The sequence below is a fragment of the Cyrtonyx montezumae genome, unplaced genomic scaffold (assembly GCF_038088225.1).
Source record: "Cyrtonyx montezumae isolate F1298 unplaced genomic scaffold, pur_monq_1.0 scaffold_79, whole genome shotgun sequence".
NCBI lineage: Eukaryota > Metazoa > Chordata > Aves > Galliformes > Odontophoridae > Cyrtonyx > Cyrtonyx montezumae.
The window spans coordinates 152,871-175,402 of NW_027072088.1; the positions used below are offsets into that span (position 1 = coordinate 152,871).

The following is a 22,532-nucleotide window of genomic DNA, read 5'->3' on the forward strand; positions in this document are numbered from 1 at the left end:
GTGGGGGGAAGAGCTGCAGTTCCTGCAGTGGGATTGCTATGGAGCTGAGCACCAGCACAGCTGTGGATGCTCCATCCCTGGAGGTGCTTAAGACCAGGTTGGATGGGGCCCTCTTGTAGTACCAGACCTGGAGGTTGGTGGCCCTACCTGTGGCAGGGGGTTGGAACTTGATGGTCCTTCAGGATCCTTCCAACCCACGTGGCTCTGTGACTGTGAAAGTGGGGCTAGAGATATGTCCACACCGTGCCTGTGTCCCCAGACCTACACAAGCCATAACAGGGCAGCGTGTGCACTGCTCAACAGTGTTGCTGATCTGTGCAGTGGTGGTGGGATCTGGTTTCCCATCTCATGAAGGCAGCCAGCAGACCTGGGACTGGATTGTGGCTTTTGGGCTCCCCAGCTCTTACCCAGTTCTTGTTTCTGCTCTGGAAACAGCTGCTGAAAGGGACGCAAGTGAAGTTCAGCCCCATGTCTAACCAGTGACACAATGTGGTTGTTCTGTGGGATAGATGGTAAAGTCCAAGAGGGACATCTGCTGGGCCAATGTGGTGGTTTTTATCAGAGCCTTTCTCTGCGGAGGGACAGTATGGTACAGGAGGTCAGAGAGTCTGTGCAGCAGTGCTAGCTGAGAAGTGTGCTCTGGGTGCAGAGCTTCTGGTGGTGTCTCACTGTGCCATCCAGCACTCCAGGCTCTGGTCAGATACAGGACTGGGATGAGCATGGAGCACCTTGCAGGGGATGGCTGATGTTCCTGCAGCAGCTGATGAGTGGCTGCTGCTGACACTCAGAGTCTGCCCAGCTGGAAGGTTATGTTGGCAGGGCACAGAAATTAACAGCTTGGTTATGGGGAAGTAATCTGAGACTAAAAACATTTCACAGGTCTCAAACCTATGTCAAGGCACCGCAACATCATGGCTAACAAGATCTGTCCTCTTACCTCATCACAAGCCGCAATGGCTGCATTTGGGTATCCCAAATGTGACTCCTGTGTCTGGAGGTGAGTAGCACAGCTGGACACAGGCTACCTGGAAACCTAAAGGCATTACCAACATCCTGAGGTTCCCATAGGAGTCTGTCTGCTGTAGTGCCAGGGAACTGGGCTGACCTCAAACAGCCTGACCTTCCCAGGGCTCAGCCCGTGCTCATTGGGGGGCAGGCTGCCTCACTGTCCTCGTGCTCGTGGGAGTTCCCAGAGTAGCACATGGACCTTGGGAGAATTTTGTTAACCCTCATAGGTTTTCCTGAAGGGAGGACCTCAGTACTCAATCTCAAATGATTTCTGACACCACTCCTGTTCTACCACTCTCTGCACCACCAGTCTAGTCTCTGCTCCCTTGCTTTCAAGGTGGGGGTACAGTACAGAGCAGGGGCTCTGTAGGGTGAACCAGAAACCATGGGGAGAAGCCCGAGGCAGCCTCTGTCTTGCACCCAGTCTGTGCTGGTGATTGCATCCAGCAGCTGAAAATAAACTCATGGGAGGTGGTGGGGAGTTGCCAAGCAGGACTATTTATACAGGGGTGAGTTAAGCCTGTGCCCAAACCCAGCTCCATGCTGGGGAGCTGCAAACCAGGAACAACCTGCACAGGACACAGGCTGAGGCAAGAAACACTTGGCTGCAGCAGTTTTATTGCGAGGTTTGGAGTTGTCCTCTCTGCTCCCCATCATGGACTGCTCCTTTGCCTTCAGCTCTGCTGTGCAGCGCTCACTGCAGCAGGACAGGGAGCAGCTGGACCGGCAGAGGTGCTCTCGGCCCCAGTACCTCCACCCTGAGCACAATGTGCCTGCCCAGAGGTCCCGGGTTGGCCGCATGGAGCCCCTGCAGTGCCGGGACCTGCTGGTGCAGAACGCGCTCTTCACTGGGGACCTGGAGATGGTTCAGAAGTACTTCACCCGGAGCACAGCCATCAATCTCATCATTGAGACCAGGGGTGAGGAGCTGCGCTGGACCAGCAGGAAATTTGGTGGGTGTGCGGAGTGGGAACGCTGAGGGGAGGGGATGGGAAATGCTGTGAATGGGGAGCAGAAGAAGGATGCAGGCACTTGAGAAAACTGCTGAGGGGAATCCCCAGTGACAGAGATGGGATGGTGAAAGAGGGACCTAGGGGAAAAAAGACTTCAGGGTGAGGAAGGAGAATCCCAATGAACTGCAGCTGGCTTTTTGGGTGGCCAGAGGCAAGTCTGCTGGGAAGTGATGTAGTTGGTGTTCTTGGAAGGGCTCTCAGGGAAGGAAAGCATCCAGACTCTTTTCAGTGGTGCATGGTGATAGGATGAGGGGAAATGGCCACAAACTGATGCATAGGAAGTTCTGCACAAACGTGTAGGAATTTCTTTACAGTGCAGGTGACAGAGCACTGGCACAGGCTGCACAGAGAGGTAGTGGAGTCTCCTTCTCTGGAGGTGTTCAAGCTACATCTGCCACCTGGGCTAGGGAGCTGCTTTGGCAGGGAGTTGGACTCGGTGATCACTAGAGGTCCCTTCCAACCCCTACAATTCTGTGATTCTGTGACAGCACTGCTAGAGATTGCTGGGATAGAAGTGAAGTGTATGTGGCTGGACAGTGTGCCTGGGTGAAAACAGCACAGGTGGTTTAAGGATGTTATTCCTACTTGTATTTTAGGTTGGGTCTGTTGCCCCATTCGCTCAGAACTGGGGGCTGTAGCATGTGCTGAGGACAGCAGAGGTCTTAGCGGTGTTCTTCAGGCCCAGCTCAGCCCACATGCTGAGGAATCACAGAATCGAGTGAATGAGTGTAGCTGTGCTTCAGCCTCATGTGACTGCTGGGGACCAAGCGCAGTTCTGTTGTGACATCCAGGCATGAAACAGCCATTGCAATCCTGCACCAAACTTTGGGAGCCACATGAGGGCTGCTGTAGGACTGCTGGCAGTGGCTTTGCTCCAGAACAGAAGCATTCACACCAACCTTAGCTTTGCTTTCTTTCACATGTAGTGTTTACACTCACTGCACTGTCAAACAGTTCTATTTGGAGAAGGACTGGAGAGACAGTAGGAGTGAGCTCGTCTGAGTGCTGGGAGGCAGGAGCTGGTCAGCCTTGGTCTCTCCTCCTGTCCACACACTGTGTTGTACCTTGCCCAAGTGCTTTAGCTCTTGTTCTGTCCTGGGCTGGCAGGCATTTCTGCAGCAGGTCAGCCTGTTTATAAATTCTGTGTCTCAGATAAAACAGAGCAGCTTCTGTAAAACTTCGTCACCCAGAAATGGGTCTTATCACCAAAGATTCAATGTGAACAGCCCAACCAAACAAGTCTGTGCACCAAGCCCAGACCAAAGATGTAATGTAGAATGCATCAGACGTGACACCTGAGCCCTCGGCCACGTGCCTCTGAACCACACGAGCAGTGTGCAGGAACGTGCCAAGCAATGCCCTTAAAATAGGCCCTGGTCACCCGGTGCTTCCGAGGTTCCTCCCCACTGATATTTTGAGAAGCCCAGAGGAGGTGTCAATTGTGCAGTGCTCCTGACACTGATTCGCATCACCTTTTGTCTCCCTGACAGTGCTTTTAGGATTGGGGAACTCAAGCTCTTACCAGATGCTTGTTTATGTCTCTGGGGATATCAGGAGTCCCATGAGGTGAGGTAGTGTGCCAAGGGCTCCCTGCTTTTTACTCTTTCACGCACTGTGTTGTACACGGACTGTTGGTGGTGATGTCTGCACAGACAAAGAACACTTTGGGATATCAGGATAGAGCACAGTCATTTCCATTGTTGAGGAGGGTAAGGTTTCCCATTTTATACTCTTCTGGTCTCCCATAATTGTTGTTGGTGTCATTTAGTTAGCTTTAGCTGCATGATCTGGATGGTGTGACACAGGATTAAACCTGCCTGGGCTTTCAAGAAGTTTGGAGTGTCTGTTAGAATGTGGTCTGAACAAAATGTGGTACTGCAGGCGAAGCACTGTTCTGTAAGCAATGAAGGGGCAGGATGGGTTTGTGCAGGAATTGGGGAAGGGAAAACGCCATCTTAGGGTGAAAGGACAGCAGTGAGGAATGCTCAGAGGATGGGGAAAAAAAGCAGAACTTAAACTGTGTAAGAGCTCTGTGCAAGGCTGAATTTCAGGGAAATGTAGGAAGAGATCTAAAGGATAATCACATTCTGTGTTCTCACTTGTTATGCACCATTCTCTACCCTTGATCTACTTCTACTGCTGCTTTGGCTTTAAGCTTTGATAAGAAATAACTTTCCTGCTGCTTGTTTAGAAACCTTCCTGGTGCCACCAGTCTGGGTGGGACCAGCACAGGGGGATGAGTGCAGTGCTGCACAGGGCCAGCAGCGTGGCAGCTACGTTGTGCTGCTGCGGCACAGGCAGCAACGGAGTGATAGCAGAGGCTGTTCCCTTTCTGTCCTGTCGGTGATGTCCTGCCTCCTCCTCCTCTACCCCACGTGCTGTGGTTTGGTGCTGCAGGAGTTCCCTGTCCAGCAGGATGCAGAAGCACTGCAACCTGGGGGAGAAGTTCTTCCTTGCCTCCTGGTGCTACTGCAGGATCACGAGGCTTCCCAAAATAGTAGAGAGACCTGAGCCGTTCCCAGCCCTGGCCAAGCAGGGATGTGACATGTCCCTGCTCCCAGACAGGCGGTGCGGGGCACGGGGCACTGGTGGAGCTGTGCCACAGGCGCAGAGCCCGGCTGTGGAGGCAGTGAGTCCTGCCGTGGCTCCTTCTGTGGGCTGGGTTCTGCATCATGGGCAGCCCCACGGGCAGAGGGGATGAGCAGTGGGAGCCCATCTGTACACGGAAGGCAGAGGGCTCAGCTCAGGCCTTCTGGCAGGCACTGCTGGCAGGGGAGCAGGGGATGGTGGCTGAGCTACTCAGCCACCCTCAGCACCGGCTGAGTCCCAGCGCGGTGTTTGACACCAGTGACCTGGAGGAGTGGAGGAACTACCGCTTCAATTTCCGTGGGCTGAGTATGCAGGGGCATCAGGCAGCTGCAGCAGGGCTGCTGGGTGGGAGCTCAGAGCTTTGCTTCTGCTGCAGGACACAGAGTTATGTGCTATGGATGCTGCTTTGGCTGTGGAAGAGTGGGGATGGGAGTGAGTACTGGGATGTGTTGGGGTGCCCCTATGTGCGTGTGATTGGGAGTGTGATGTATGCCCTAGGTACCTGGTGCTCGTACGGGTGCATGGGAAAGTTTCCAGGTTCCCCCCCTGGACACAGAAATTCAGGCTCCAGGTTGTGCTCCCATAGCCTGTTTCCATGAACCTGTGCTCTCTGTGCAGCTGAGCTGGCTGCAGGGCTCCTGGTGCTTTCTGCGAGCTGTCATGGGTGAGGAATTTTCACAGCTCTGTGCTGGGTCCCTGAGATGGTTCAGTTTGAACCCAGTCCTGTAAAAACAACTGAGTGCGTGCTGTCCCTGCAAGAAGAGGTAAGAGGGAAGCAGTCCTGAATACTCGTGTGGTCTGGGACACATGGCCCTCCAGCTCAGCCTGGAGAGGCAGCGGAAAGCATGATTGAAGGAGAGCTCTTCTTTAACAGCTGCAGGCTGTGTGCCTGCAGACTGCACCAGCTCAGCAGTGGTTCCAGCTGGGTCAGCATCTTTAGGAACTGGCAGCTTTCAGGTGCTCCTCTGCTACAGGCCCTGGACGACCATCTCTGCTGAAGCATGCTTGCCTGTGCCATGCTCAGGGCTTTTCTGTGTAAGTGACAGCCTGCTCCAGCAACCGTTTGTTTTGCTGCCTTTTGGTGTTTCTTCGGTGGCGTTTCATGCATGCTGTGCTTCCCAGCCACCCTGTTGCTCTCAGACCTGTCTTTGCCCATGGGCTCCTCACCACTGTGGTCCTGCCAGCAGAAATCTTGTGCTGCTCAGCTGAGCTGCAGGAAGCCCAGCCCTGGGAAAAGCTTTGGCCCTGGGACTCCTGCTCCTTGGGGCAAGCATGGCATACAGCCTCAGCCAAATCCCATCAGTCCTGTGCCCTCAGCAGGCCAGACCCAAGACAGAGACTTTGGTAACTGGGAGGAAGAGAGTCCCTTGAGGGAAAACCCTGATCTGAGGAGGTACGTTGTGTACCCTCAGAACAGGGAAGCTCTGGGCCCAGGGCTGGATAGGGCTCCCTGATTCCCCTTTCTCTGCAGGACTGTGGTCTCTGAGCTACGAGCAAGAGCTCACCACACCACTACACATCACAGCCAGCCGGGGCTACACAGACTGCCTGCAGCTCCTGCTGCTCAGGGGTGCTGCCGTCAACTTTGCACCGGGGGGGAAGACTGCCCTGCACGAGGCTTGCGTGGCAGCCAGTGCCGACTGCGTGCGCCTGCTGCTCAGCTTTGGTGCTGACCCTGAGGCTGTCTCTGAGGATGGCTACAAGCCTCTGCATCTCTGCAAGAGTCCAGACTCCATCAAGTGAGTTCTGCCCAAGGGGAGTAGGGGGTTTCCCCTCCTTGAGCCTCACCCTGTGTGGAAGTGGTCCTTCCACACACCTGCAGGTGGGCTGGTGGACGCAGCCAGTTGGCTGATGCATAGCATGGTTTGGCTGCATATTCCTGGGCCGGAGCCATCTCTGATGCCTGCCAGATGACTGCAGGCTATGGTTCTCAGAGCTGATGCAGCTGAATGTGGCACTGCTGCCTTGCTGCCCACTGGCAGCACAGAGCTGATGGGTAATGCTGTGGAACTCGAGTTGTGAATGTGCCAATGGATGTGGATGCAGACCCTGGGTGTACTGACACTTATCAGGCACCCGTGGAAGGAAAGGTGGCTGTGTTAGGGCAACAGAATCTCTGCCCTCCACCTGTCCTGGCTTCAACCCACTGCTCCAGGCATGAGGAGCAGTGATCCGGGGATACCCTGGGAGATGTGAAAGCTGTGGGCTGGTGCAGACGAGAAGACGTGGGGCTTGCAGGTAGGACAGGAGCTGTAGAGGAGGGGTTGTCACTGAGTCTCCCTGACCCTCACAGGTGTGTTCAGCAGCTGCTGAAGCATGGTGCCTGTGTAAACAGCCGGACGGAGGAGGAGGAGGACACAGCACTGCACGTGGCAGCACGGCACGGCCTCACCGATCACGTCCAGCTGCTGCTGCAGTATGGAGCAGAGCTGGAGGCGAGGAACGAGGAGGGGCAGACGCCGCTGAACGCTGCCTGCGCGCAGCCCCACTCCGCCCAGGACATGGAGCGCTACTACAGGGTTTGCCAGCTGCTGGTGGACAGCGGTGCCAGCGTCAACGCTGCTGACAGGGACCATCAGCACCCACTGCACTTGGCCTGCAAGAATGCCAACGCTCAGATAGCAGAGCTACTGCTGGCCCAGGGTGCAAATGTCAACATCATGAACTACAGCGGCAACACAGCCCTACACAACATCCTGCAGGCAGCTGCCTACAAGCTGGAGCACCATCCTGAGCTCGTGGTGCGGACCCTGCTCAACTATGGGGCCATCCGCATCTGGCCTGGCTCCCTCCTTAAGGTGTGTGTGGCTGGGCATGCAGCGGGAAGGGCAGAAAGTGGCATCAGGGCCCCAGTGGGAGGGAGGGTGGTCCTGACACAGCAAGCTGTGCTCTGGACTTGCTGGCCTGGCTGCTTCTTCCCAGGGCTTGGAGGAGAGGGAAGGGCTGCTACTGCTAAGGGATTCTCTCAAGCTTTCTCCTTGGGGCATGTTCTCCTGTGGGGTTCTCCAGCGCCTATCTGCTCAGCTGTATGGACAGTCCCTGCCAAGTTTCTATAACTACTTGCCTCAGGAGGCACTGCCCTCCTTCTTCTCAGGTGCTGGCTCTCCTCCCTGAGATGTATCCTCCTGCTCATACTTCCTCTGCAAGGCACCAGCAAATGAAGGGTTAAGTTCCTGTCTTAATTCCTGAGCAGTGCAATAATTACCCAGCCCGGAGATCAGCAGATTGCTCTCCCCTTTGGGAAAATACAGGAAAATCAACAATTAACACTAATTAATCTCCTATTAACGCCAGATAATGAGGATCACTCTTACAGCCAGAATAGACTCTGACAGTGACTGCTGGCCTGGGCCATAGGGAGTGGGACCCGGAGCTGTGGGGCTCTGCTGGGTACAGACACGTGTGGGTGCTGCATGTTCCCAAGACCATGCTGATGGAAGGGAAACCATCACAGTGTGTCTCTTGCACTTCTGGGTGCTGTGAAAACACGGACACAATGCAAGTCAGAGATTTGTGTCACACCAAATGTGTACGGTCCCTTTCTGGGGCTCACAAGGGCATGGTGCTGGGCCTCCAATTACACACAATACAGGCAAAGGTTGTCTGCAGCCTCACTCAGCACAGTGCAGCCCTGAATGCCCCGTGGACCTCCCACCAGAGGTGCTGTGCTTCAGTCCTGCTGCACGCAGAGTGGTGCCAGTCCCTGCCCCACGTGGTTCCCGCTCTGACCCTGTAGGAAAGCAGCCATGCACACAGTACAGGTGTGGAAATACTGAGGCTTTGAGCAGGTGCAGCTTTCTGAGAGGTGAGGGTGTGACCCACAGGGCTGTGGGTCCCATGCATCGGCTGCCTCCCATGCGCAGGTGCTGCGGTACTGCAATGCCTGCCCGCGAGCCATCGAGGCCCTGATGAACTGCTACGACCACGTGCGTGTGTCCGAGGAGTGGGTGTCGGCGGTTCCAGCAGAAGTTGTGCAGGTGAGGGATGGGAGGTCTGGGAATGGGGCTTGGGAGGTCCTGCAGGGCAGTGAGTGGGAGGGGTGCACCGGGAACTGGGGCAGATGGGGCCACCTGGCTCAGCTCTGATCCCGGAGTGGGACCGAGTGTTCTGTGCGTCCCTGACCCTCTCTTCTCTCCCTGCAGAAGTATCCTCGTTTCTACCAGTCGCTGTTCTCCCTGGAGCGGGGGCCGCGCTCCCTGCAGCACCTGGCTCGCTGTGCACTCAGGGCCTTTCTGGAGGGACGGCTGCTCCTGGTCCTCTCCCAGCTGCACCTGCCCAGCGCCCTGCAACGCTTCCTGCTGCTCAGCTTCGAGGATGTTCTCTACTAAGTGTGTGGCCCTACATCCCACTGTGTCTTTCTGTGCAGATGTTGCATTCTTCCCACTGATCCCTTTCCTCCTGCTGCTCTGTGCCAGCCCCTCTGCTGTCCCTGCCATCCCTGTGCGCTGCCTCCCGGACCTATTGGAGCACTCTGTGCACCCACGCTAACCAGGATGAACTCCAGACTCACCAGGAAAAGCAAGAAATGAAGATCAGTGCATTTTGTGGAGTGGGGAATGTACTAGACTGATCTCAGCTTTGTTGTAGGCTATCAGCCCTCCTATCCCAATCCTACAAATTCTAACCAAGCCCAGGCAGCTCTGCTGTCATAGCATCTGCTGGGATCGTATCTTTTGTCATGTTTACAGTTTGTACACAAGGCTGTTTGGAATTAAACACTATTTAACACCAGCCTACCACTTTTGTCCTGCCTTGCAGACAGTGTCCCAGCTCCTCAATGTGTCAGCTGTGCACAGCAGCACATATACTCAGGTGTGTGTATCCATCCACTCCTCTGAAGACCAGGGATGAAGAGTGGTGAGCATGAGGCTGAAGCCTCCTGAATGCACTCTTTCCATTCAGGTGCAGTGTCTAGATTTGCCTGGCCTTGCAGCTTAGAGCAGTGTTTGTGCCAGCTCCAGGGATGTGGGGTGAGGAGAAGCATGCCCTGGGAGCACCATTCTCCTGGGCACAGAGCAGCATGTCCCCAGCCAACATCTGACAGCTCAGTGCAGGGACAAACACAGCTCCTGCTGCACTGTGAGAAAGGTGAAGGGTAGCATCTGCTTCTGTGATTTAAAGTCAGTGTTATAAAGGCTAACCAGCTCTGAGCTATTTGCTGGAAGTTAACCTCGTGCTGTTGCTGCCTCAGGGGGTGCCTGGACTGCTGCTGTACGGCAGAGGATGTGCTAGGACAGCACTGTGGACACTCCCCTTTGCACAATGATCTTCTACAGCCTCTGACTCTCCACACTGGCACCAGAGCACAGGGACAACAGAGCTGAAGGCTGAGCAGTGGACAGACTTCTGCCTCTGCATGGACATCGAGTGTAACTCTGCTCCCCATTACCACTGCCTTGCACAGCCAGTCTGCGCTGCTCTGAAGTAGCAAGCTTGCCATAACTGTGAGTTGTGGTGTGCCATTCCTCATGTGTTTGCATCAGGGATGCATCACACACAGCGTGGCTGCTAATGGGATACGATATGGATGTGTGCTCTTAGGCTCACAGCATGTGCCAGGAAGCTGGCTGCAGCAGTCTGCATGTCCAGGTAATGTGTTCACTGCGTAGAGATGATGCAACTCAAGCAGGATTGACAGCTTGCTTCATGGCATCAATGGGCAGGGAGGAGAGGTGATGTCCCACAACTGCCAGCCAAACAGAGGGAGGAAAGCAGCAGAGTGAGAGCTTTTCAATGCATGGGATAACAACCCCTGCTTGTAGTGTGCTCTGGGAGTGCATTTGCCTTGAACCAGAGCAGGAACCCAGCACGAAGTCACCACCTCCCTGCTGGCTGTGCTCACATGACTGCTCAGGGTGATTTGTTTATAGGACTAAGTCCCATAGCTTAATTCTTGCAATTCAAACCATTTTTATGGTGTTTGCTTTTTGGTATGTTGTATCTTTAGTAGAAGAAAGAATAAAATAGAAGGGTCTGTCTCTTGGTGATAGCATGGGTTTGGGTTGCCTTAAGCTGGCTGGACATCCTCGGTGTGAAGGCAGCCCACAGAGCAGTGCATGTGGGGTTTTTCTTCCCAGCACTGTCCTGCAGTAGTGTTTGTTTGGCAGAGTGCACTTAGCTACTGAGATCATTTTTGTGAGGACTGAATTGACTTGTTCTACTTTGTCAGTGGTATTTCTCACAGTTGAGGCTCAGCCCCAGATCCACTCCTGCTGCCTCTGGGGTCTGCCCTGGATCTCAGTGCTGAGGGCAGTGCAGTCTGAAAGAGGTCAACCTATGGAGTAGTTCTGTTTCTGCAACCAAAGGAGCACACAGTGTCCCTGCACATGTGGACAGCCCAATTCCAGAAGCTACCTGTGCCTCTCTGGACAAAGGGTCTCGATGCAGTTGGGCATCTGCCATGATGCAGGAGCTGCACAGAAACTGCAAGTGGAACTCTGAGAGCTGCTGTGGGTCTCAGATATGGGGAGGGCAGATGTCAGGCAGATGGAGAAGGGTAACTGACGCCTGGACACAGCCTCCATAGGCTGGCAGGGACTCGCATGGCTCATCAAGACCAGCTCCACAGATGTGTTCTGAGTTTAACTTAGCCTTGCTAATCAATTAGCAACTGATTTTATTTTTTTAAGAATACAGAAGAACAGAATTTCATGTTTGTTCCTCAGCATATTTTGGCAATACAAAAAGCTGTGCTCCTTTTTCTCAGACTTCTAAAGGGGCAGTTTCTAATGCAGTATCAAATGTTGTTGCTGGGGCAGGAGCTGTACGTGGCGTTGAGGGCTGTGGTCTGAAATGAGGGCTGTGACATTGTTAGCATAGGTGTGTGTGGCTCTAATCTGTTTCCGCTGTCACAGGGAGCTGCTGACTGCTCCTGTACTCAGCTGCCAGGAATGCCTCCTGGGCACATGCTGTTGTTCAGCTTCAGTATTTGCCTGTAATTTTGGGCAGAGCAGCAGCAAGAGGCACCCTCGTGACTGGCAGATGTAATGTGAGCCCATGGCTGTGTCCAGGAACAAAGCAGTCCCAATTCCAAGCAGAAGTTTCCATCCAAGCAGCAGCTGCTGGATCTCACTCTATCCCTCTCTCAAAACATTGCCTATTCCTTCTTGCATAGTGTCCCTTTTCTTTATCTGAAGGGTCATCTTCCACTGATATCAGCTCTGGTGAGGCCGCACCTCAAGTATGGCATTAGGTTCTGGGCTCCTTGCTACCAGGAAGACACTGAGGCCCTGCAGCATGTCCAGAGAAGGGCAGCGGAGCTGTGAGGGATCAGGAACAGGTCTCATATGGAGTGGCTGAGGGAGATGGGATTGTTCAGTCTGGAGAAGTAGAGCCTCAGGGGAGACCATAGCACTCTCTACATCTGCCTGAAAGGAGGTGGTGGTGAGCTGGGGGTCGGCCTCTTCTCCCACATAATTAGCTATATGATGAGAGGGAATGGCCTCAAGTTGTACCAGGAGATGCTCGGGTTGGATATTAGGAACAATTTTGTCTCTGAAAGTGTAGTCAGGTGCTGAAAGAGGCTTCCCAGGAGTGGAGTCGCTGTCCCTGGAGATGTTCAAGAAACTTTTAGATGTTGTACTGAGGGATATGGTTTAGTGGAAATATTGGTTGGAGTGGATGATCTTGGAGGTCCTTTCCAGCCTTGGTGATTCTATGATCTTTCCCTATAGGCTTTCCAGCCTCAGATATCTGCTTTACTCTTACCTGACCTGCCGTGTCCCTCAGTAAGTGACACTACATGCTACGTTGTCATATTTAGCAGCTCTGTGTGGATCTTCCTCTGCCATGCATTTAACCAGTCAAGTTTTGGACCCACGTAAGAGTGAGCAATTTGATATCCTTGTAGCAAGAAGCTCTTAACTAAGTTGATCTCCTTGTATTTGTCCTCATGCTGTCACTTTGTTTCATGGGATGCCCTTAAAGTCTCACCTCCAAAAGATCTGTGGGCAGTTGTGGTCTGCTCTGCATCACACTACTCATGGTCTTACAGATCACCGTCTCTTCTCTCCTCATTCAGACAGGATTCTGTCTGGCTGTGTCACTACTCCCTGTGTAGAAGCTGTCACCCATCCCTTAACCTTAAATACAGACCTTCCCTGGTCCAGTTGCATCTGTTTGAGCTGAGAGGATTGGCCCTGAGCCTAGCATTCAAAATGTGGTTGCATTGTGCTTTTGTGAGAGTTACTCTCAGCGGTGTGGCTGAGATGTACACAACTGCCTCAGATCTGTGCTCGCCATTGCCAGATGCACACGGCCCAGGAGGAAGTGCTTTGGCAGTGGTGCTCTCCCATTCAGAATCTCCTCTTTTCAGGTGGTACATAACACACCCTCTGTTTCTTGGGCTCATTGCTGTTCACAATGTGGTCTCTGTTTTAAAATGAAGCCTATGTTCTTCCCGGTCCTACATTGTGCCTGGTGCTGGGATGCACTGAAGCAAGTTTTTCAGGAACCTGGCATTTCCTGCAGTGCAGATCACCATCCCAACATTTCATTTTTAACTGCCTCAATAGTTCTACCAAAAACTGCTTTTCATTTTCTCCCTGCTTGCTAATAACATGTAGCATTAGTATGTGAAAGTAATGCAGCTAGGAGTGCTCCTGTCAGAGTTACATAGAATAACCGCTGTGTTAGCCAGCTTCCTCAACCCAACCAATACTGATCACACCACCTATAGCAGTCAGCTAACATTTCCCACTAGAATATCGTGTAGAACCAAATCAGGTGACTTACAGGAGTCCACACATGTCATAGGTATGTAGTCAGCTCTCTCCAAGTGCTTGTAGGCTTACAAACAAACAGAAGATCAACAAATGAACAAAAAACCCAAATGTTTCACTTAAAAAGAATGAACACTGCTATTTGGGGCTCTGGCTTTTACTGATTTACCCAGAGCAGCCCTTGGCTGTGCACCCATATCTGCTTGGGATCTCTGCTGAGCTAGATACTCTGCAGTTTCTTGGATATCTGTGTGACCACATTAAACACCAGTCGGACATTGGATTACTTTCCTCAGTTATCTTAAGTTCCCCAGTGTGCCATCATTTGTCAGAAAGAAAAACAAAACATCCTGTGAACTCATTAGCCAATTAAAAACTCTTGGATGCAAGTTAACCTCCCACAGACTACAACAATTGTTACTTAGTTCCTCTTCAGCATCTTCCTTAATCACTGATGGAATAGCTGGTGTACCATTACCACTGTGAAATACAAATAGTATCCACTGCTATTGTCTCAAATACAGAGCAGAAATATGTACCAGGTTCTTCATACACAGGAACCTGGGGCAGGCACCCAGACACTGTGAGTTACTGGCAACTGATACTCTGGAGTCCATATTTTAAAAAACAAAAGAAACTGGTGAAGGTTCAGAGAAGAGCCACGAGCAAGCTGTGGATTGCCAGTGATGCACGGCAGCACAAATCAGGACAAGGCAGTTGGTTACACAGCATGGGCAATTCCTGGGCTCCTGCGTGCAGTCCTGGGCAGCAGTTCTGTGGTGGCAGGCAGAGGGGGGACAGTGCTCTGCCAGGAGGGCCTCACTGCTCCTCAGCAGCACCTCCAGGTTTCCTGATGGCACAGGAATGTGGGACAGATGCAGTTCTTCAGCATCATCAGTCCTTCTCACTGGCACTCAGATGAGATCCAGTGCTGGAAATGGAAGCTGGGCAAAAACAGATTAGAAATGAGACAGGTTTTAATAGTGAGGATAATTAATCTACTAGCTAATTGCTTCTTAGAATAGCTTATCATGCTGAATGTAGATTTCTCATCTCTGTCATCTTTAAAATCACCACCAGGCCTGCCCTAGCCCGGGCCAGACTTCATCCTGAGCGGTGTTCAGCCCAAGTCCCAGGGAGATCAGTGTTTAATTACAGCACTGTAATCCATGGTTCTTTGCTTCCACACTGGTCTGCCACCGGCCTCCACTGCAGCTGGGACTGTGTCTGACCCTGGAGTAATTAAACAGTTCCACATTTCCAACATCAGCTCTGCTCATGGATACCTCACTTGATGCCTCTGACTTCCCCTTAGCTTTTTGTACTGTATGGATGTTGGTCAGCACTGGCTCTGTTGAATTCCTTGCTCTGGATGTGCTGCACGTTCTGGATTCTGAAAAAGACATTCTGAAATAAAAGGTGACTGTAGCTTATACTCATACTTAAATATTTTCTGTTGCTCAGTTCCACTCACAGACTTTTGCTTTGAGACTTCAGCCCCCTTGGAGCACTGTGGATGTGCCACCCTGTGGGACAGGGCAGTGTCTGTGGAGTCCCAGAGGATCTCAGGACGAGGTGTGATATGTGTGAGGCTGCTGTTGGGAGTTTCTATGGACACACACCCGAGGAAGTTCTCCATAATGTTCAGACACCCCCAAGGGCCTTTACCCCGTGCCAGCAGAGCCTTCAGCACTGCCCTGAGCTGCAGCCCCACACTGCAATGCAGCCACAGACAGAGCTCTCTGCTGACCTCACTGTGTCAGCTTTGGCTCTGGCACAGCTCTCCTGGTGCTCTCCTGGTGCTGAGTGCTTCTTGTGTCTCTCGATTAGGAGCAGGGAGACAAGTACTTTACACACCTTTGCTCCCATTCAGATGCTGGTGCTCTCATAGTACCATAGGTATCTCATAGTTACTTTCAGGACATGGCAGCCCCCTCTGTGCCTCTGGCACATCATTAGCTGCCACTGATACTGCCCAGCCCGGTGTCTGCCCACCCATCTCCCAGCATGGTGCTCCTGGATGCACAGCTCTCAGGCCACACACAAGCATACAGCTGACAGTAGCTTGTGGTTTCCTAAACGTGGTGCTGCGCCTGGTCCACCCCGCTTGGATTCCTGGAAAATACTACAGTAAGTGACTAAACAACTTGGAAGACCCTGAATCAGAACAAGGAGCTTACCAGCATGCAGCTGGTCAGACTGCCAGGTTTGCTTCCTCAGTACAAGGCTAAAGGGCCAATTGGAAGGGGACAGAAAGAACAAGTCTTAGTTCCATGCTTTTTCACATAAAGATCCCAGAATGAAATTAAGAAAATACAGTGTAGAGTGATGTACCATTAGATGAGAGTGTAACTTGTCTGAAATCCCTATTCAGGGACATTTACCTGTACTGAAGATGCAGCGATAGGCAGGGGCTTACCAGGTCCATCCTGCACCTGGCACTGCTCACAGATGTTGAAAACCCACACAAAGGGACAGCCATTTAATCTGCAGAAGATGCTGTGGCTGCTAGGGCTGAAGATATATAAGGAAAAATACCAAGTTCTCCCCTAGAGGCAGCAAAGCCCAGCTCTAGGGGCCATGGCAAGGCCCAACCTGCCGGAGATGGGGCATGCTGAGATCATGCTGGAGGCTGAAAGTTGGGACCAGTCTGCCTGGAGGGAAGGAGGCTCAGGGAATCTCATCAGTGTCCACAAACACCTGAAGGGAGGGTACAAGGAGATGGAACCGAGTGCCTTTCGACATTCACAGGGACAGGACAACAGGCACCAACTGTAATTCAGGGGACTCTGAGCATCAGGGAACACTTCCTTACCATGTAAACTGCTGAGCATTGGCACAGGTTACTCACACAGATTGTGGAGTCTCCTTCCTGGAGGTATTCAGCAGCCATGTGGACATGGTCCTGGGCCTTGTGGGAGGGAGCAGGACCAGATGACCTCCAGAGGTCCTTTCCAACCCCAAACATTCTATGGCTCTCTGATGCTGTGACTGAAGGAAAGAGTCCTTTGCAAAGGCTCCTTGGTAACCACCAAGAACCTCCAACCTCCCCCTGCCTGAATTTCTGTGTCCAGAGGTTTGGCACAGAGCAGAAGAGAGCTACAGTATGATTGAAAAACAGTTATCGGCCACCTACTCCACACATTACAGGCAGTAGAGTCAATAACCAAAACAGCTTAAGTTATAATTAGGACAACCTTGACAGTTGAGGTGTGGATGAAAGACCTGACCCACCTTTCTAAGACAGGGGTGGCCCAAGCACAGGCAGTGGCACAATGGGTTGCCTGCCTCAGCCAGAGTAGTAGTCTGTCACCATTGTAAGAAGAGCTTCAGAAGATCCTAGGCCTGGTGATACATCACAGTTATGTGCCAGAAGTGAAAATGATCTCTACAATGGAGAGAAGTCCCATTCAGGAAGGGAAATATCCAGTTCCTGATGATGCCTGGTGTATGGATGGGTCCAGCAAGGGTAACTCAAGCAAGTGGAGAGCAGTGATATACCATCCTTCCTCTGAAACCACCTGGTTTGAAGAAGGGGATGGTCAGACTAGTCAATGGGCAGAACTGCAGCTGTGTGGATGGTTATAACCAAGGAACCCAGTGACAATATACCGAATACCTGCACAAATAGTTGGGCTGTGTACTGGGGACTCACCCTTTGGATTACACCCAGGAATGGACTATTTACACACAACTGAACTGGAGCAGAGATATGTGGTTAGACATAAGGAATGTGGTCAAACATGAGACCATACGTGTCTACTATGTTTCTGGCCATCAGCCCCTACAGTCACTGGAAATGATGAAGCTGACATGCTGGCTTGAGTCCAATGGATTGAGGATTCACCATCAGAGAACATTGCCTGCTGGTTACATCAGGAGCTGCAACATGCCAGACAGAAGACAATGTGGGCAGCTCCAAAAGCATGGGGGCTGCCCGTACAACTGTCTGATATCGTCCACACACACTGAGACTGCAATGCTTGCTCTGAGACCAAGACCATTGTCCAAAACAACAACCCATCTTGCTAGAGGACACAATCCTCTCCACATATGGCAGATTGATTATACTGGTCCCCTCCCTGGGTCTGAGGGGGTGAGATATGCCCTGACCTTCATCGACACAGCAAGTGGGCTAATGCAGGCCTATCCAGCACCAAGAGCAAACCAGGCGTATACCATCAGGGCGCTCATCAAGTCGATGGACACCTACAGGATACCTCAAGTCATTGAGATTGACCAAGGGACTAATTTCATCAGCACAATGGTACAACCCTAGACAGAAGAAAACAACACTGAGTGGTGATTCCACCCGCCATACAATCAAATGGGGGCAGGCCTTAGTGAACGCTATAATGGTATTCTCAAGGCTTCCCTGAACACAGACTCTCAGTCTCTGCAGGGATGGACAAAGAATCTACAAAACTCTGCAGGATCTGAGGCAGCAGATCCAGGCCTTCTCACTTAAGATCCAAATTACAGACATCAGTAATCAGGTAAGGCCCCAAACTGGCACTGAATATAATCTTCTGCTCCCAAGTACCCGTAGAATAGAATGGCCTTGGAAGGTGCAAGTAGGACCAAAGTGATGTGGCCTACTTGCACCTTGGGGGAGATTATTAGAGGCAGGGGGATCAGGAGTCCTCCTGGTAATAGGTACACAGCCTGCAGACATTGTGGTCAATGCTCTGGATCTCATTAGTAAGGAAATTTTAATCATGTCCCTATGGCAAATCTGGTCCCACTTCTTTGGTACCTGATACAGTTACACAGCCTCAGGTATAGGGGCAAAGGATATGGTACAGACGGGACATGCTCCAGTGCAAGCTGAAGTGTTGACTCAGGACAACAACACAGCCTGTACCTTGCCATGGAGAGTGGACCTACTACAATTTGTACCTCTGAAATACCTATGCTATTCTCCATGAGTCTATCTGAGTCCACAGGATCACTGAGAGAAGTAACATGGCATCAAGATGCTCCAGCATCAACGTAAGATCAGCGTGACACCCAGAGGCAGACTACATGGGTCTGATGGAACACAAGCCAAACCTTCAGTGGTCCAAGCAACTACATGACTCCTGGAGAGCCATCGAGTACTGCAGTACAAAGGAACATGGACTTCAGCTATGAACCAATCACCAATGGTCTCGTTTTTTTGTCAATTTAAAACAAATTGCACAAAGCGTTGTGGTGTACTGGATCACCATAATGGAAAGGGCTTGCCTTCAGCCTGTTCAATCACTGGTTCATGCCATGAAGGAGGGGAGTAGCAGAAATGCTAAGTCACAGCTTAAAACAGTGAATGAGCACCTGGTGGGAAGGCAGGGCCAACCCACAGGAGCTCAGGTGTATGCAATGTACCTGTGGGACCAGAAGGGCTGGAGCCAGGATCCACTCCTGCCCAGACCTCATGTGTCAGCAGAGGTGAGGGTATCCTTCTGGAGATTCCTGTGTACCTGATGCCTTCTGAAGGCAAGCAGCTTTATTTCCCTTATTTTTGTGCCCACAGCTGTTGCATTTTAGCAAATCCTCACTTGCTGCAGCCTGGGACCTTGCTGCTCTGCTGTCATTGCTGTGCTTTCCATGATGTTACAATGGTCCTAGGGGAGCAAACATGGGTGGAAAATGAAGTCAACTTTGCAGCTCAAGTGTGGGCACTGCTTTGGGAATGTTGCCCAGAACAACCAGTCTTGGTCTGTTGTACAAGCATGAGCCAAAAGCAAGCAGGGATTTTCAGCTGCACCTGGTGCCAGAACAGCAGCAAGGCAGTACCACTGCAGCACCAGCATGAGCCAACCATGTGCCTTAGGCCCGCAGGACTTTATCTGCAGTGCTCAACTAACATCGCTCTCCCTACACAGGGAGTACAGTCCTTAGAGATGTATGAAGGCTTCTACTTTTTCAAGGAGTGAAGAAATGAAATCAGGAGACTGGGGGCAGACAAGTCAGGTATCAGTGCTGTCTGTCTGCTCACAGTGTGTGTCCAGCACTGGGTGCAGGATTCAAGAGGGGTGCCAGGAAAAGCTGAAGTCCCACAAGTGGGGATGTGCTCCACTCGTTGGCCTGGATCGTGGTATGATCTTTGCCAGGTAGACTCACTGCCTGCTGATAAGAGTGCTTCACCTGTGCATTGCTGCATTTTCTGCCCCAGCTGGGCATGGAGAGATGGTGTAGCTGTGCCTGGATTGACTGCTGTCACTCTGGGTACTGAAACGGTTGGCACCTTAGCTGATGAGACTCCAGAAAACCCAACAGCCTTCACTCCAACCATGAGAAAATATTCTTCCAGGTGTACTTCTGGGAGAGCTTTCTGTCTTCCCTTGTCCACCTGGGAAAAGGAGCTGTCACACTGGGGAGAGGTAGTTTAAGGGCACTCTGCTGGATCACAGAGGGTGGCACACAGGACTGGCCCCCATCACTGCTGCCCCTGCACAAGGCTTTTCAGAAAGGTATGTGTGATGTTCTAGAGTGCTAGCTCCGACTCGAAACCCCAAAATAGATCACTCTGCATTTTCTTCACCTCCAAGTTATAGTCTCTCCATTTTTCAGAAACCCTGGGTTGGGTCAGGTCCTTGTACAGAGTATTCTGCTGTCCTGAGGACTCCTCAGTAGCAAAACTATGCACTTAGGAACGCATCTCCTATTAATGAGGATCCCGGGTTCTTGCTCTCCCAGCTATGGCCCTGCCAGGCCCAGTTCCCAAGTGTGCTTGCAAGGAAGAAGAGGTTGGCTCTGCAGCTGCTGCAGACCAGTTTTGTGAAATGAAACTGAAGACAGAATCACATGGGGCAACTTGGCAGTGGGGTGAAATGCAGCAAGGCTGCACCTCCTAGGCCAGCTAGAGCCACTGGGTTCCCTGGCACTCAAGCTGCCTGCTGGTACAGGACCTACACGCTGCCAACCTGCCCTGAGCCTGCTGCCTCGAGGGCTGCTTCTCATTGGGCCACTTCATGGATGTGGTCCAGCAGCAGCCTGTGCCTGAGATGGGCCTAGCTTCTGTTAACCCCACATCTATCCCATTCTATAAACTTCCCAAACTCTGAGCAAAACATTTTGCAGCATCACTCGTGCTTGTAATGCGCTTAGTTCCACACTGCTGGAATGCCCAGAGGGGCAGCCAGAGCCAGTCCTGATTTGCCACGTCCTGTGCACAGACCACAAGGGAGGCAGACAGAGGCATAAAGCTGAGGTTGCATAGCAGTTTCCATTAGAAGGACCTGCTTTCATTTGCAAGACAGTTATTAAATGTTAACTGGTGCGGTTGTGTTTTGCCATGCTGTGTGCCTGTTTCAGGCTGAATGTTTCCCTTTATAACTACAATAAAATTAATGTTAATGATCCACAGGGTAAGATTAAGGCATGTAGTGGGCCCTTGGCCTCTGCTTAGCCAACGACCTGTGTGCCTGGAGGATGATCTTCACAACCCAGCAGTGGCTTGCAGTGCAGGAAGTGGGGCTGGCCTGGATGGCTCCTCTTCTACCCAGCAGCACTGATCCCAAGTGGCAATCCTCTGAGGAGCCCAGGTGATATGTATCCTCAAGGATATATCCAGGCCTGACTTTCACTCAGGATGTCTTACCTAAGCTGAGCAGTTTGAAGCCATTTCAGAGTCTCCCTGTTGACCAGAGAGATCATTTAACCATCCTCAGCCTAGACACAGGGTCAGATTATCCAGGGTTGAGCAGCAGGACACTGCCCAATCCTGCCTGCTGACCCCAGAAATGCAGGGATGCTGGCTGTCCTGCACTCACCTGCCTGCAGTAAGAAACAGAGGGGAGGAGGATGGAGCCTCAGAAGCCCTAATGCTGAGAGCAGCCAGGAGGGGGGGGTGGGAAGCAGAGAGAGGCTGAAGGGGGACAAGGTCAGGCGGCAATATAGCCAAGGGGTGAAACTGTTGATCTGTAAGCGAAGGGCACTGCCCATCCCCACTGAATCCGAATTTAGTGCTCATGGCCCAGTACTGGGAGACCAAAGGCCAAGTACTGAAGCTGACAAACATAGACTGTAAGGCAGCGAGCTCTGAAAAGATGCGAGGGAGCAGGGCTCCTCCTGAAATTCCATTTCAGTGCCTGGTAATGTTCCAGCAAGATTCTGAGGGCTGTCAGGAGTACAGTGGGACCAGGGGCTTTACAAAACACACACACAGATAATATTTCTCATGTTCCTGGTGTGCTGGACAGTGTACCTTCAGGGATGTTAAGGGAACATGCTAGATACCTGCAAAGTGGGGGATGGAGCCTGATAAAATGGAATAGAGCGGCTCCCCGCAGGGAAAGTGTGTGGGGAGGGAGAAACACGCAAGGAGAGCGCTGAACAGCGGAGGTCTGAGCCTCAAGTGGAAGCCATGGAAACTGCATTTGTGCTAGACAGAAGCTGAGGAAGATCAGACATGGGATGCAGAAACAGGGAAAGCCCATGGAAGTCCCAGCAGTGTTAGAGTTATCGCATGCAACTCAGACCCTCACTCCTCCACTCTGGCTCACCTGCAAGGTGGGCATTGCAGGAACTCTCACACTGTACCATGTTCAGTGTATACACTCATATACAGAATTCACTTTATTTTGCTTGCAAACCTTTTGTTTCCAGTCCTCAGCTGTTTCTTCTTCACTTTATTATTCAGCAAATTAACTTCTACTTTTCTTTACTGCAAAGTCTCGCGAGACAAAGCAAACTGCAGTGTGCAGTAAGTGTAGTAAGGCTCCAAGAAGTTGCAGTTCCTCTCTTCTGGGGACTTGGCTTTCTGGAGTCATGATCCATGTTGCTGCAGCCATCAATGGACTGGAAGTCAATGCCTGAAGGACAGGGGCCACAGCTAATGCAGGAGTGTGATTAGGTGAACAGCATCTCCTACTTGGAGACACATGTAGGGACTCGCAGGGTGCAGAATGTTGATCTGCAGAGGTCACTGTGGGAGCTTGGATTGCCAGCCTTGGGAAGGGCCTGCCCTTGGGCACAGGCAGTCACCGTGGGAGCTGTGGTTCATCTGCAGCTCTGTTTCCCCAGCAAGGTGACAAAGGCAGCGGTTCCCCAGCTGCTCTCAGACATCTTGCTAACTTACAGGGCAGTGTGATGCACGACTCAAAGGTCACACAGAAAATATTCATTAAACAAACAGACAAACCAAAGTTGCTGAGGAGTAGGAAGTTGCAATTTCTTGGTGTGAAACGCAGGTCTTGAGATCCATTCACACGTGGTTACA

The 22,532-nt window shown here is 51.9% G+C and overlaps 1 protein-coding gene across 2 annotated transcripts; it reads left to right on the plus strand.

Moving 5' to 3' along the window:
* Positions 1–1,567: 1,567 nt before the first annotated feature.
* On the plus strand, positions 1,568–9,067 carry ASB10 (ankyrin repeat and SOCS box containing 10). Of its 2 annotated transcripts, none has more exons than XM_065751649.1 (5): positions 1,568–1,961; positions 6,082–6,349; positions 6,904–7,408; positions 8,474–8,587; positions 8,753–9,067. In XM_065751649.1, the coding sequence occupies exons 1-5, from the start codon at positions 1,664–1,666 to the stop codon at positions 8,936–8,938; spliced, it is 1,371 nt and encodes a 456-aa protein (XP_065607721.1). In that variant the 5' UTR covers positions 1,568–1,663; the 3' UTR covers positions 8,939–9,067. The 2 variants fall into 2 exon arrangements, with proteins under 2 accessions (XP_065607721.1, XP_065607722.1); XM_065751650.1 differs by lacking the exon at positions 1,568–1,961 and adding an exon at positions 4,616–4,916.
* Positions 9,068–22,532: the final 13,465 nt, after the last annotated feature.

Bases quoted from the DNA above. Each gene is read 5' to 3' on its own strand.
- ASB10 (XM_065751649.1), top strand. From the start codon at position 1,664: ATGGACTGCTCCTTTGCCTTCAGCTCTGCTGTGCAGCGCTCACTGCAG. The intron at 1,962-6,081 runs GTGGGTGTGCGG...CTTTCTCTGCAG, and splicing joins CTGGACCAGCAGGAAATTTG to GACTGTGGTCTCTGAGCTAC. The intron at 7,409-8,473 runs GTGTGTGTGGCT...TCCCATGCGCAG, and splicing joins GGCCTGGCTCCCTCCTTAAG to GTGCTGCGGTACTGCAATGC.